At 53.4% G+C, this 14,493-nt stretch overlaps 2 protein-coding genes across 2 annotated transcripts in view; both read right to left on the reverse strand.

Moving 5' to 3' along the window:
- Positions 1-1,151: 1,151 nt before the first annotated feature.
- Positions 1,152-11,001, reverse strand: MRGPRG (MAS-related GPR, member G). The gene is made up of 5 exons (XM_006861036.1): positions 10,148-11,001; positions 9,486-9,627; positions 8,677-8,821; positions 7,704-7,834; positions 1,152-1,529 (listed from the first exon to the last, which is right to left on the reverse strand). The coding sequence occupies exons 1-5, from the start codon at positions 10,999-11,001 to the stop codon at positions 1,152-1,154; spliced, it is 1,650 nt and encodes a 549-aa protein (XP_006861098.1).
- Positions 11,002-12,968: 1,967 nt separating this feature from the next.
- LOC102837433 (mas-related G-protein coupled receptor member A-like) overlaps positions 12,969-14,493 on the reverse strand; it is a 25,823-nt gene continuing 24,298 nt past the window's right edge. The window contains exons 3-5 of the mRNA XM_006861037.1: positions 13,391-13,535; positions 13,126-13,177; positions 12,969-13,029 (exon numbers count right to left, since the gene is read on the reverse strand). Of these exons, the coding sequence (XP_006861099.1) occupies positions 12,969-13,029; positions 13,126-13,177; positions 13,391-13,535 (258 nt within the window). The remainder of the gene's footprint in view (positions 13,030-13,125; positions 13,178-13,390; positions 13,536-14,493) is intronic.

A 14,493-nucleotide genomic window follows, 5' to 3' on the forward strand; every position in this document is an offset into this window, starting at 1 on the left:
TTGCTCCCATGAAGGTGTACAATTTGGGAAAGGTGTACAATTTGGGAAATCTCCTTGGGGGGTCCTACTCTGTACTGTAGTCCGGACTTAGGTTCCAATGGACTTAATGGCAGTGAGTTTGGACTTTGGTTTTAAGCAAAGAGGAGCAAGAGCGACCTGGCCCATCCTGGTGGTCAGTCCCAGTGGCGGTGCTGACCAGGTGATGGCTAGGCGTCCTCTGTGGATAACACAGTGATGAACACAATGATTCACTTGCTTGGTACTCTTCCCTGAAGCTAGCGTCCACCTGGGCTCACAGCTCCCTGTGGGGGCTGGCGGCTCGCTGAACTTTTCCTTGGCCCACAACTAAGTGGGCCTTCAATATTAGGGTCCTTTTAGTCTCTGCAGAGGGGACACAGGACTATCCTGTGTTGTCAGGAGCGTGTGCCTGCAGCTAGGGGGACACTGAGAGAGGAGAGAAGATGAGCTTGTAGGGGAGGGTGATATAGGGGAGGGTGATGTAAGGGAGGGTCTCATTGGGGAGGGTCTCATAGGGGAGGGTCTCATAGGGGAGGGTGTCATGGGGGAGGGTCTCGTAGGGCAGGGTCTGGCAAGGGAGGGTGTCATATGGTAGGGTGTCATGGGAGAGGGTCTGGTTGGGAAGGGTCTGGAAGGGGAGGGTCAGATCAGGGAAGATATGATGGGGGAGGGTCTGGTTAGGAAGGTTGTAATGGGGGAGGGTCTGGTTGGGGAGGAGGTAATGGGGGAGGGTCTGGTTGGGGAGGAGGTGATAAGGGAGGGTCTGATCAGGGAGGAGGTGATGGGGGAGGGTCTGATCAGGGAAGAGGTGATGGGGGAGGGTCTGGTTGGGGAGGAAGTAATGGGGGAGGGTCTGGTTGGGGAGGAGGTGATGAGGGAGGGTCTGATCAGGGAGGCAGTAGTTGATCTGGGACTCAGTGGTCCTGCCCAGAGCAGCTGTGAGGAGGCTGAAGGGGTGGAAGGTGGGGGTGATATGCCAGGGCAGGCTCTGGGACAGCCAGTAGACACCGAAGGGAAGGCCACAGACTAGGAGGAGGAGGACCAGGAGCAGGGTGAAGGCGGGCATCTTGTCGTCTTGGAGCCACTGGGCAGCATTGGCACCTTGCGGTATCAGCTTGTGACTGAGACAGGACTCAGCACATTGGGGTCATGGTCACCCTCAGCACCTGGAACAGGGGCATGTTGGGCTTCTGTCCAGCTGAATTCAGGCCCCTGCTGACGTCCAGAGGCAATGCAGTCTGAGGGTCCCTTTCCCTGTGCATACACAGGTAGCCGGTGGTCCACGTCGATGGCTGCCAGCAGACGCAGGCCACCAGGATACTGGACCACTGCTGAGATGCCAGGCTGGCCTGGGAGATACTGAGGGCAAAATTCACTGCGTGTAGATGACCAAGTTTTCTTGGGTCCCGTTGGAGCAACCCCAGGACAACCCTGTTCCCAAGGCTCCGGATGATGAGGTTGCAGTCTTTGTCTTCCTCACTGAGGGCTGGGGCCTGGGAACCATTGTCTGGCTGAGGTTGGGGTGGGATGCCCTGAAAGAGGTCCCGGGACTGGTTCTGCTCTGCTCTCTGTGCTCCTCTGATCACAACAACATTGAATCCTGGGACTCAGCACTCATGACCCCTCCCCACACCGAGAAGACAGCAGAGGGAGGACGGAGGTGGGTGTGATGTGGGTCAGAGGAGGATGGGGCATGGACAGCATACTGCCCCACTGCTGGACACCAGCCTTCCGATGTGTCTGTGGCAGGCTGGCTCCAGCAGCTATGGCACTGGGCGGTGATGGGAGTTGGGGAAAGGCTCAAATGCTTTCATGTGGCTGAGTGTCTGCTGGCCCAGGGTGAGGTAGGGGTGAGGCAGGGAGTGTCTGCAGTGTTGTTGTGGAGCCAGGGCTGTTGTTGTTAAGTGCCATCGAGTCGGTTCCGGCTCTGTATTGGGCTTCTGAGGAGCATCTTGCGATTCAGCAACTTTGCAGTCCAGCTCATTAACCCACAGTGTCACCACACTAAGACCCTGTGGGGCCAGGGCAGAGGTGGCTAATCATATGTGTCCACTTGACTGGGTGAGGGTGTGTAGAGGTTTGGTCAAATGCTGGTGTCGATGTTGCTCTAAAGGTATTTTATAAATCTGATGACTAACAGATGACCGGAAGGCAAGCAGGTGACCTCCACATTGTGGGTGGGCTTGACCTGATCAGGTGGAGCCTGAAAGCAAACATTGAAGTTTGGCAGGGAGGAGAACTCAGCCTCCACCCGAAAGGGAGGCATTCTCCCTCCATCTGCCCACTGATTAGAAGCTGGTCAGTCCCACAATCAAGTGAGCCAGGTACTGAAAAGAAATTTCTCTGTGCCCACAACACACATGCATACAAGCTCATGCACACGCACACGCTCGGATTGGTATTGATGCTATTTCTCTGGACAGCCCTGGTTCCTAGGCAGGCAGCGGGGTTGAGGGGCTCAGCAAGACCCCAGTTGGAGCCCTCACTATGAGGTGATCCCTGAGGCAGCAGTCTTTTATGTGGATCCTCTACCTAACTGGTGGCTTTGAAGGAAGAGGAGTCCAGTAGGTGGGGGCACCATGACCGTGCTGCAGAATCCTGGGGAGGGGGGTGTATAGAGCATTTGATCCATCCTTAGTGATTGAGAAGATGGGCAGAAGAAGGGGGGGAAGGTAGGGGGGTACACAGAAGGCGGAGGGGGAGCAGGAGGGAGGGAAGGGAGGGGATGGAAGTGGAGGATGCATGGGGGACGGGGAGGATGCACAGAGTGGAGAGGGGGAGGGTGAGCAGGAGAGGGAGGGTCAGGAGGGGGAAGAGGAGGAGGAAGCAGAGGGGAGGATGCACAGAAGGGAGAGGGTGAGCAGGAAGGGGGAGGGAGGAGGGGGAGGGAAAGGAGGAGGAGGGAGAAGATCATGGAGGATGAGCAGGAGGAGGGAGAGTGAGCAAGAGGGGGAGGGGAGGGAGAGGAGAAGTGGGAGGGAGGGAAGAGGAGAGGATCATGAAGGATAAGCAGGAGAGAGAGGGGGAGGAGGGAAGGGAGGAGTGGGAAAAGGGAAGGAAAGAGGGGGAGGATGAACAGAAAGGGGAGGGGGAGGGGAAGAAGGGGAGGAAAGTGGAGGATGAAAAGAAGGGGGAGGGGGAGCAGGAGGGTGAGGAGGGTAGGGAGAAGAAGGGAGGAGGGAAGGGAGCAGGAGGGGGAGGATGAACAGGATGGGTGGCAGGGTTGTGTGTTGAGGGGTGGGATAGGATGGGGAGTGAGAGCTGGCATGAAGCCAGTCTTGCTCTGTTGACAGAAATCAGGAGGCAGGGCTGGGTAGGGCTGCTCTGCAGGGGTAAGGATCCCTGGCTGGTGATCCATCTGCTGCCAGCTGTGGACACAAGGACTGAGGAGCCCAGTTCCGGGTGGGGCAGGGAGACTGGTGGGTTCCCAGGGGAGGGTGGGCTCACCTTGCACTATCTCCTCCAGATCTGAGCCCAGACCTCCCCACCTAGCAGGAACCTGAGTCAGAACAACCAGAAGGTGGAAAGCTTCGTTCCAAGGGTCATTCCTTCTGGAATCAGCAGCCAAGGTGGCTGATGGCCAGGAATCCAGCCCAGTCCAAGGGCGGAGACGCAACATAGGCAGCATCAGAAGAGCTGTGGCAGTCCACAGGATGGGGAGGCTGCCTCCCCAATCCTGTGGACTGAGGAGTGGGGGCGGGCCCCCAGGGACTCCCACTCTGCTGCCACCTGACCTCTTACCGTAATCCTGGGAGGAGGCGCTGCTATTCCTTAAGAGTCTCCTGGTGACCGGCTGGGATGAGCTGTTCAGTGTCTCAGTGTGGAGCAGCAGAGAGGACCCAGGTGTTAGCCCGGAGCCCTCTGCCGCTCTCTGGGCAGCTGGAGTGCAGACGTGCCCACAAGGGCTCCAGTGGAGCAAGGCCAAGTAGTGACCTCACCCAAGACAGAAACTCCCGTGGTGCCCTAAGGACCACCACTAGAGGTCAGCCGAGTCCTGTGGAGCTGAGGCTGTGGCTGGCAGGGTCCAGGAAGGGAACTGTGGGAGTGGCAGGTCAGCTAAGGGTGAGGGGATGGTGACCAGTCAGATGGCTGCCCACACAGGCCATAGCACAACAGAACACCCACAGCAGTCTCAGCCCGCAAAGTCAAGTCTATCTGCTTGTCTTCATAGGGACAGAGCCCTCATCGATCACCCGTGTCCCAGCCCTGCAGTGGCGAAGCCTAAAGCAGATATGTGAAGAGGATGCCAACACGTTCCCATTCAGTGTCTGACTTTCTGGCCACTAAGATATTGGCAGCTCACGTTTGTACATCAGAAAGTTGTCTTTATAAAAAAAAAAATTCTATTTGTTTTCTTTTTAAAATTATGAACTGAGTGATAGCGGGAGAACATCAGCTTTACACCATCATTTCATTGCAATGATTACAATCTCCTCCGTGCATCAGCATTCAACAGTATTTGCTTCCATTCCCTCTGTTTCTCTTTTTCCTTTTGGGGGGATATGTGCAGGGATGTACACAAAAATACTCAGGAATGTATAATAATTTTCACCACCAAAGGGCACATTCTGCAAGTCTGCTTCCTGGCCGCCAGCATTCAGTCCCTCTCTTTCCATGAGTCTAGAGTCCTCAGCTGCTCCCTCTCTCCATGTCCTCATCTCTGCCTCCATCTCTGGCGTTGCTGCTTCTCTGGATAAGGTCCCACATTCTGCTTGTGCTCTTCTCCCTTGATAGTCCTAGGGTTCTCTGTTCCTGGACTGTAAGATTAACTACTCCCATGTTTTTGTTACAAAACTTCTACCTTTACAATTGTGACAGTCGCAATTTGTCATGATAACAATTATTCACTATTGAATCATAAGAATCTTATCCCCATCTCTTTTCATCAGACCTGTCCAGACAAGATAAAAATTATTTAGTGGGGACTCTATCTTCCCCCACATACCCTTTTTTTTAAAAAAATGTTTTATTGTGAATTATGTGATTGTTTACATGGGAGAACATTAGCTTTACAGTTATCCTATAGTATATCATTTCATTGCCATGGTTACAATCCCCTCCATGCATGATCACCCAATCAAAGGGTCGTCAGCACACAGCCCCTCTCCCTCGCTGAGTCTAGAGTTCCTGGCTGCTCCATCACTCCACATGTTGTCTCTGCTTCCATCTCTGGAGTCACTATTTCATTCATGCAGTCTATAACTTTCACAGGTGTTGTCTGCCTCCCTGGTATATGGCAGCTGGTATTGGTTCTTGCCTGGGTTTTGGTGTTTTATAGAGTGTGACTGTATGGCAGCAGTTGCTGTCTCGTCTTGGGTAATATAGGGAGAGAAAGAGTCCCTCAAAGGTAGAAGGGGGAGCATAAAACAGCAACAGCAAAACAAAAACAAACAAACAAACAAACAAACAAAAACCTGAGACTGGATACTGCAGTCTATAATCACAGAAAAGGGAGAAGAGGGAGAGAAGAAAGAAAAAAAAATTCTGTAGCCTAATATGAGTATGACTTTAATGTCCTCTTTCAGCTTCTTGCCTTCAAAGCTGCCTGAGAGATTTCAAGATGCCACTGTTGGCTGTTATGCTATACCTCAGGATTTAATTTAATTTTTGGCCTGTTTTGATTTTAAATTCTCTTTCGCTCTTCAAGCCTCTTGTTCTGGCTTTTCCATATTAAAAAAAAAAACAAAAAACAGTTCAGGGCCTGCTCTTGGGCTGAGAGTATCTGTGCGCATGCATGGCAGAAGAACCCACCAGTGGTGAGGGTGGGGGTATCCACTAGCTCAGGCTCCCCCTCTAGTCACCAGAATGGAGGTGTGCAAACAGTGGGGGGCCAATGAACAGACACCAAAAAGAAGAAAATCAGAACTAAGCAGCAAAACCAACAAAATATATTGTCCACCTTTGCTCCGAGGTTCCCACGGCACTTTTCCATTGTGTGTCTGCTCCCCCGCTTGGCCTTGCCATTTGGTCTTGCCCAAGTTGTTGGCTCCAGGCCCCTGAGCCCGGCAGATTCAAAAGTATGTGATTTCTTATTTTTTCTATAAGTTCCACTAGCTATAACCCTTCAAACCTTTTAAATATTCCTACCTCTGTGGTTCCAAGTTTTGGAGCTCTGCCCTGGATCTGCTTTGCCTGGTATTCTGTGGTATGGTTGATGGTGAACCTCACTCCACCTACACCCTAGCCGACATCAAGCCCCGCCTTCCCCCACGTACTCTTAAACTAAACTCCTTCTTGAAAACTTGTAAGCCAGTCACTTTGTGATTATCGCCCCCTCATTTTAGGTAGCCAATGTTTAAGTTGTCCATCCCTATCTATCCTGTGTACTGAGGAAATAGGGTTGACATTTGATGCGAAGACTCCTTCCCTCTCAGTTGGTATTTTGAGCTATTGCATCCATAAATGTAGCTCAAGTTCATCAAATTGTAGCAGTTTACAATCATTTCCTTTATAAAAAATAGTTTTTTATCTTCCTCTAGTCGAATTCTGATTATCAAGCCATCGAGGCTAGGTCAAATGGGTACTATCTGCAAGTTTGGGTGTTCTTGTGCGTCACCTCTTACTTCATATCAGTTGGATGCTTCACTCTCAACTCTAGCCTTCCGTGGCTATGTCCTTGTCCATGGGCGCTGGTGTCTCCAGGTCTCACCACACTTCCATGAGAAAGCTTATGGCACCTCTAGAAGAACTCTTTATTTCCCGTCTATCATCTACATGAGGCTTTCTGCTCCCATAAACATTGACAGCCTCGGGAATCCTACACAGAGCCATTGTGAGTCGGAACCGACTCCACAGCACAGCACCACCACCTTGTTTATATTGTTATAACAGTTTATATTGTTATACACAGCACAGCCCACACCAAGGTGACATTTCTCATCATGCAGATCCTCCCCCAAGAACAGAACTCACTGCCCCCTAATTTTATGAATCCTCAGCTTCTTATAACTGCGGAAAGATATGTTTTCATATCTCTTGAGCAAACTTCTAGGTGTGAGAAGAAGAGGCCACTGCATTTTCCCTGATTCGAGGGACAAAGCAAACACAGGAAGCTCGAGGGAATTGCTAAGTTCTCCAACACCACATGCTGTGTGCATTATTTTGGTAAAAGTGCAGTAAGCAACTTTATAAGTGTCATTCCCACCAGCAATGCCAGACTGAATAAAGGGAGTTTCCTACAACATTTACAGAGCTGCAAGGCTGAGCCTCCCCACAGCCCGCTCAAGACCAGGGCTGGGGTGGGTGGGCTTCAGGTGAAGGGATGGAGCGTCCTAAAACACAAAGTTAGAAGGAAATGGCATTGTGTTTACTTTCAGAAAGATCATGCTGTTGGAGCTGTTTCAGTTCTGACATAAGATAGCTGAGAGAAGAGCATGACCTCATACCTAAGAAGAAGATATTTCACGTATTTTAATCCAAACATGCTGGGGTGGAAAGTGGGGAGGGTCTCTCCTGGCCCATGTCTCTGGTGTGTCCTCCCTGGGGGTCTGCGGGAGGGGTAGGTCTCATTCTTTTCCCTGGAATGCTTGCAAGCCCAGCAGTGACCTTATCTGTTCCTAAGGACACCAGCCTGGCCAGGATGGCTTGGGGGGGAGCAGGGGTGCTGGGGCCCAGAGTCGGGGCTGGGCCTGGTGGACATACACTCTGCCCCTCCTCAGACTGGACCAGCCTGCCCTCCTGGCCACCTTGGGAGATGGGTTGAGGTCTACTTTATTCAAGGTCTGGGTAAAGGCCTGCTCAGGGTCATGCAGGGGAAGGGCCTGAGGGGCTGGGCCGTCCAGGGTCAATGGTGGGGGCTGAGGGGACTGGGTGTGGTCTTGGGGCAAAAGTGGGTGTGTCACCACATGAGTCAGAAGGGCTGTGAACTGGGAAGCAGCAGGTGACAGCCAAGTAGTCCTGGGGGGTCTGGACACTCAGCTGCCCACTTGGCTGAGACTCCAGTACAGAGGACAAACTACCCAGGGTGGGAAGCAGGAAGACTGGAAGGCCTCGGAGATGCAGGCCAGAGGGGATGCAACTCTGAGGGGACAACTTTTGCAGCCTTTCCCCAGCTGCCTCACGCCCAGGCGGGCCTCAGCACAGTGGCGCTGAGTCATGCATTCTTGTCACCTACAAGACAGAAATACTCACTCACCTGCTGTTGCTTGGGGCATTCCAGAAATTGAGGTCCTTGCACCCTCTTCCTGTAAGTCTGGGCTATTTATCATGTAGCGCAGATACAGCCAGCTGCCCACTGTCAGCCTGGTCCCAAGGGCATAAAAGGAACTATTTTCAGGGGTTGGGGGATGAGGCTGATAGAAGAGACACAGGGCTGGTCCCAACGCACCACCCTCTGAATTTTGCCCTACCTGACCCCGTTTTCCAGGTCTTCCAAGGAGGAGATCATACCCTTCAGTGGTGTCACAAGACTGGGGATCACCCTTCTCCATGTCCCCAATGCAAAGCCCAGCCCACATCCCAGGACCTGTCTCTGTCCCCTACCCCCAGCCCTCAAGAAGATGCAAACCTGCATAGCTGGGTGTCTGCTTGGGGAGCTGCAGGTTAGTGCCTCCTGTCCAGGGACTCCTGCTGTCCAGAGGGCACATTATTGTTGCTGTGAAGTGCCCTTGAATTAGTTCCGATTCATAGCGTCCCTGTATAGGGTCACAGCTCGCTCACCTGCTGACACCCCTTCCTGTCTGAGGTGCTCTTGGCTGCAGCCCCGCTCAATATCCTTCAGCTCAGGAAACAGCCAGGGCTCCTCGGCCCTAAATCCTCTCGTGTCCTCTGGGGCCCCTGGTGGGATGAACAGCCAGCCAGTTCCCTAGAAGTGGGAGGGTGTGGTTCCCTGTTCAGAGAATGAGCTAAGACAGAGTTGTTCTCCAGGCAGGACGGCCCTTCCTCCTCCTCAGTTCACCCTGGCGTCGGAGACCCAAGGGACAGATGCCCAGACAACATCATGCCCAGCAAGGTGCTGGACTGGACTTCCTGGGCTATTTCTGTATAGGGTTTCTGAGTTTAAGGTCGAGGGCTTCTACTACTTTGCTACATGTATTACTTTTCTAGGGAAAAGGGTGCCTTCAGTCCCCAGTTTTTGTGTGGTTGTAAAAATGCTTTGTTCTGACGGGTCTATCTTGCAGGTATGTAATGGTAGTTCGTTGACGAAACGCTGCCGGGGCCTACGCCACCCTCATCACCGTTGCTATGTTAGAATCTATTGCCAGACATCTTTATTTTGGTTTGAAAAAGAAGGAATTTCTGAATATTTTAAAATAATGTCTAGAGAGTTCTACACCCAAAGTGGTTCCTTTTGAGTCCGCGAATGTGGCGATCATGTTTCTAATATGCACGGCTTAAACCATGTAGCAATGACTGCACACTATTTATTCATTTTTATCAATAGAAAATACATAAAATGATTTGTACAGGGGGCTTTTCTCTCTTTTTTGGTGTGCATGCTGAGGGTTACAGGTGAGCCAAGGGCTGACGAAGGGGGCTGAGTCCTGGGCTCCCACAGGCAGCCTCCGGAGAGCCTGGGGGCTGTGAATGAGCAGAGGGTCTGTGGGCGGCTCTCTCAGCCCTGAGGCGGTTTTGTGGAGCCGCAGCGCCTCCTGGTGGCCGCTGTCAGTACTGTTGGTTGGGGTCCTCAATGAGGTGACGGGTTTCCAAGGGGATGTGTGGGGAGCAAGAGGGTGTGCTGGGAGCCAGGAGAGAGGACAGAGCAGAGGACCCCATAAGCTGTCCTTTCTAAGGCTCCACTCTGACCCTTTAGTGAGGGGCAGTCCAGCCTCTGAGGTCTTGGGGGATATCTGTCTTTTCATGCCCTTGGTTTTAGGGTGTGTTGTTGGGGGAGCAGGGTAGAGTGGAGGGAGATGAATCAGATGCCAGGGTCGGGGGTGTCTGCCCTTAGGGTTCCCTCCCCACCCGACCTTCCCCAGCCATGCCTAGCCTTATCCTCAGACGCCTTGGCATGTGGGGTTATCTCTCATAACCTGCCCCTCTTGGGTCCTGAGGGCTAGTGGGGTCCCAGCATCTTTTGGAGTGTGACAGGGCTCCTGTGGTCCTGAGGAAGGTCCTAGGTTTCTGGGGATGGTCACATTCTCTGTAGGAAGGTGAGGCCTGGCGGGTGGGGACACAGTCCACCATCTACATATGGACCATGGGCAGGGACAGCCCCGCAGGGCCCCGCTCGTCCACCTCGCCTAGTGCCTTCTGGAAGATGGCCCTCAGGGACTCTCGCTTTCCGGGTTGTCGGCCCAGCACGTAGTAGACCAGGGGCTTGGCGCCACAGTGGACGCAGGCCAGCAGGGTGGCAATGGGCAGGAACATGGACAGCAGGAAGCTGAGCAGCGGCTGCAGGATCCAGTAGAGGACAAAGGGCAGCCCACACAGGAGTAGCAGCAGCGTGCAGGCCAGAACCAGGCCATAGAAGCGTGGCCGGGGGCGCTGGGAGCAGCAGCTGACCCACACGAACAGGATGAGGCCCGACCCGCAGGCTGTACCGACCAGGGCCAGCAGCCAGGTGGCGCTGGTCGCCTGGTACCGGATGCAGGTCAGAAAGCGAGTGCCATCTCGAAGCAGGCCACAGGCGCGGGCGGGCAGCAGCACGGCGGGCAGGGTCAGCGCCCAGACCAGCGCGCAGAGCCCAGCCGAGGTGTGTCGGGGCCGGCAGCGCTGGTGGCAGCTGGGGAAGATGTCGGAGATGCAGCGCTCAGCTCCCAGGACTGCCAACAACCAGAGCCCCGTCGCGAACCAGAGGAAGGTGATTGCCAAGTAGAGCTTGTCAGATCCCAGGGCCTCCTGGACGGCAGTGAAGGCCAGCTGGCAGCCCAGGAACAGGAAGTCAGCTGCGGCCAGGTTGAGCACGTAGACATTGAAGGGACCCTTCTTGATGTGGAACCCCAACTGCCAGAGGAGCAGCCCGTTCCCCACCAAGCCCCCAATGCCCACAAGCAGCGTGAGGTAGAAGACAACGTTGTTGAAGGTTCTCCAAATGCTGAACATTCTGGATCTTCCAGTTGACCATCCAGGTCTGTCCACGGGGAGCTGACCCTGAGGGTGCCTGGAGAGGTGGTGGGTGTTAATTTATGTCATTCTTGGGAGTGTTGGCTGTAGTTTTGCAGGTCTTCCCTGGTGCAACCAAACACAGGGACCACCCTGCAGTGGGTGAGTTGGGTCTCCCAGAAGCTAAGATCAAGGCCTGACCCTGCAGGCAGAAGCTGTTTGAGGAAGTAGACTTTGTTTTTTTCCAGGTGTGATCAATTAAGTTAAAGAAATCACCAGGGAGTAGGAGGGTCCCTCAGCGGCACACACAGTTAAACACTCAGCGTCTGGGTGAGAGGTTGACTGCTCAAATCCACCCAGAGCCACCTTCTTCAGTGACAGGACTGAAGATCTGCTTCTGAAAGGTTCCCAAGCCCTATGCAGCCATTCTACACTACACACATGAGGTCACCTTGAGTCCAAATCAGCAGACTCTACAACAACAACAACAACAACAACAACAGGACCAGTGTGGGTCCCGACCCAATCCTTCCTGCTTGGTGTTTTATAAAAACAGACGGGGAAGAACAAGGCAAGGAACCCGGGAGAAGTCCAGGGTTGCAGAAGGTGATGGAGAAGAGAGACCATCCCTGGAGCTCATGGAGAGAGAGTGGTCCCACCGAGGTCTTGAATTTGTTTCTGAATGAATTTCTGTCCTTTAAGCCCACCTACCCATCACCCACAGGGAGACCTGATGTGGTGCTGCAGGATAATGTACTGGACTGAACGTTCGGTTTGAAACACAAGGTTGGCGGTTCAAACACATCAATTGCTCCTTGGAAACCATATACAGGGTTGCTATGAGTCAGAATCGACTCAACAGCATTTAACAACAATACCCATACTGTGGAACCTTGATATGGTGCTATAGTCTAAGCAAGGTCGGCAGTTCAAATCCACCAGCCACTTCTTGGAAACCCTATATGGGGTTTCTATGAGTTAGAACTGATGGCACATAACAACAACAACCACACTGTGGCCTTTGTCATTGCAGCCCCGAGGGACACAGGCAGGGACTATGGTATCCTCCCTTGGGGCCTTGCTGACTGCTTGGGTACAGGAGGACTAAACACAGGGTACCCCAACACAGTGATACCCAGGCAGGTGGGAGACCCTGCCTTCTGCCAGGCTGGTGATCGGACACCATAGGAAGCCCTGAGGGTGATGTGGACAGTGCTGTGAGGACCTGCCATGCACTGGAGGGACCCCTGCAGGCAAAGGGACCCCACAGACCCTGGGTTGATCTCCCCTTCCTCTACCAGGGACCCCCCCTCCACTGGACTTCCTGCTAAGCTTCCACAACCGAGTCTGCTATGGATGGGGTTGAGTCCAGGGACCCCAGGACACTCTGCCCTGTGCCCCAATCTCAGAACCCCATGTTAATGATGGAGATAGGTGCTGGGGTGCGTTGGTCAGAGGGGGTTTCTTTTGGGGGCTCTGCTGGGTGGAATTCAGAGCTGGGATTTCCACATTGTGTGGGTGATGGGTCATCATGGTCCTCGAGGGAAGAGTCAGTGTGAGGGGCTGTGCCAGGATGGGAGAGCTGATCCTGCCTTCCCAGCCACCAAAGACCCCACCTGGTCAGTGGAGCTGAGGAGTGGGGGGTGAAGTTGGGGGTGGAGAGTGGGTAACAAGGGCCAACAAAGAGACAGAGAGAGACCAGAGAGCGAGAGATGAAGAGACCATGAGACACAGAAAGAATAAGACAGAGACCCACAGAGACAAAGACAGAGACACAGAGAGAAAGAGATAGAGAGAGGCAGACAGAGACACCAGGAACACAGAGAGAGATGGAGAGATGGAGAGACCATGAATCCCCACTGCTCTTCTCATCCCAGTACCACCCTCCCAGCTCTTCACTGGGTCCCGCCCCCATTTAAGGCTCTTCCTGACCTCATGAGCATGACCTGCTACATCGTCCCTGAGGCTCAGTCCTGCCCCCGTGTATCCCCGCCTGGGACAGGCACCTGCTGGGTGCAAGTAGGGCATCTGCAGGGAGCAGGGGTCTCCAGACCTAGAGGTTAGAGGTCTCACCCTGGGACATGGTCAGATGCCCCTCATCAAGCCTCAGTTTCCCCATGGTACACGGGAATACTCACGAAGGTGTCCCTAAGTCCTTTCTGCTCCTGCCAGGGTTCTGGGGTGGAAAGAGAATCAAGTTTTCCCTGTGGGAAGCCTACTCTGAGAGAGCTACAGAGGGAGTTAGCCTGCATCCTGAGAGGACATGTGCTTGGTTCCTGTCCCCAGCCCCTACCCCAACTCCCCCACCCACAAAGTCCATCTTAAAGGAGCTGCAACCTTCCCCAAAGGAGCAGGCTGGGTGAAGGAGTCCTGGGGATAGATCGCTCACCTGCTGACACCCTTTCCTGTCTGAGGTGCTCTCTCCTGCAGCCCCGCTCAATATCCTGCAGCTCAGGGAACAGCCAGAGCTCCTCGGCCCTAAATCCTCTCATGTCCTCTGGGGCCCCTAGTGGGATGGACAGCCAGCAAGTTCCCTAGAAGTGGGAGGGTGTGGTTCCCTGCTCAGAGGATGAGCTAAGACAGAGTTGTTCTCCAGGCAGGACGGTCCTTCCTCCTCCGCAGTCCACCCTGGCCTCAGAGACCCAAGGGACAGATACCCAGGCAGCATCATGCCCAGCAAGGTGCTGGACTGGACCACCTGGGCTATTTCTTGCCAGGCACCTGCCCTTGGTGTCATGTGCTGTGGCCAGCAGCTGGATGCCCGGGGCAGCTGTGTGGCCTTGAGCTGCTGACCTGATCTCTCCATGACTCAGTTTCCCCCTCTCACACATTCTTGTTTGAACAGCTGCCTCTTGGTCCAGGTACAGATTCCTCATGAGCTGCCAAAAGAACCAGTAGATCCATTTTGAAAGGAGTGCAACCAGAGTGCTCCTTGGAGGCCAAAATGGCCAAACTACGTCTCAACAAGGGTCCAAACTCAACCACGGGGATGCCGCTGCCTTGTTCAGCATCTCATCTCCAGCAGCAGATGTCTGGCCTGTGGAGCAGGGCTCCATGGAAGATCCCCCACTGCCGTCCAGTTGGTTAGGACTCACAGACCCCCTGTAGGATAGACGAGAGAGCTGCCCCACAGGGTTTCCTAGGCTGGGCATCTTTACAGAAGCAGACTATGCAGGAAGCGGCGTGGCTTCTGATGTTTGACATGGTCCCAGCAGAAGGAGAGATATCATGCAAGACAGATAATTCTCAGAAGCTGCTTTCTCTCTTCTCTCTAAAATAACTTTGAATTCACTTGTAAAATTATATAATATGGCCATATTCACAGCCTTTTACTATGAGCTCTATAGACCTTGGGAAAAAAAACTGGTCTAGCAACAATTGTTTTCAGCTTCGGTGGATTGAATTCAAAGGCAATTGTATGTGCCACTCCTATTCACAGAAAACCTAAGTACAAAGTAACTGCATTTGTGAGATCACATAAGCAGATAACAA

Source organism: Chrysochloris asiatica, unplaced genomic scaffold (assembly GCF_000296735.1).
Source record: "Chrysochloris asiatica unplaced genomic scaffold, ChrAsi1.0 scaffold00040, whole genome shotgun sequence".
Lineage (NCBI taxonomy): Eukaryota > Metazoa > Chordata > Mammalia > Afrosoricida > Chrysochloridae > Chrysochloris > Chrysochloris asiatica.

Excerpts from the sequence above, each read along its gene's own strand:
- MRGPRG (XM_006861036.1), bottom strand. The coding sequence starts at position 11,001 with ATGTTCAGCATTTGGAGAACCTTCAACAACGTTGTCTTCTACCTCACG. Across the intron at positions 9,628-10,147 it reads TCCCTGCCCATGGTCCATAT|TACTGACAGCGGCCACCAGG; the intron begins GTAGATGGTGGA and ends CCCAACCAACAG. Across the intron at positions 8,822-9,485 it reads CCCAGGACTCAGCCCCCTTC|GGAACTGGCTGGCTGTTCAT; the intron begins GTCAGCCCTTGG and ends TCCCACTTCTAG.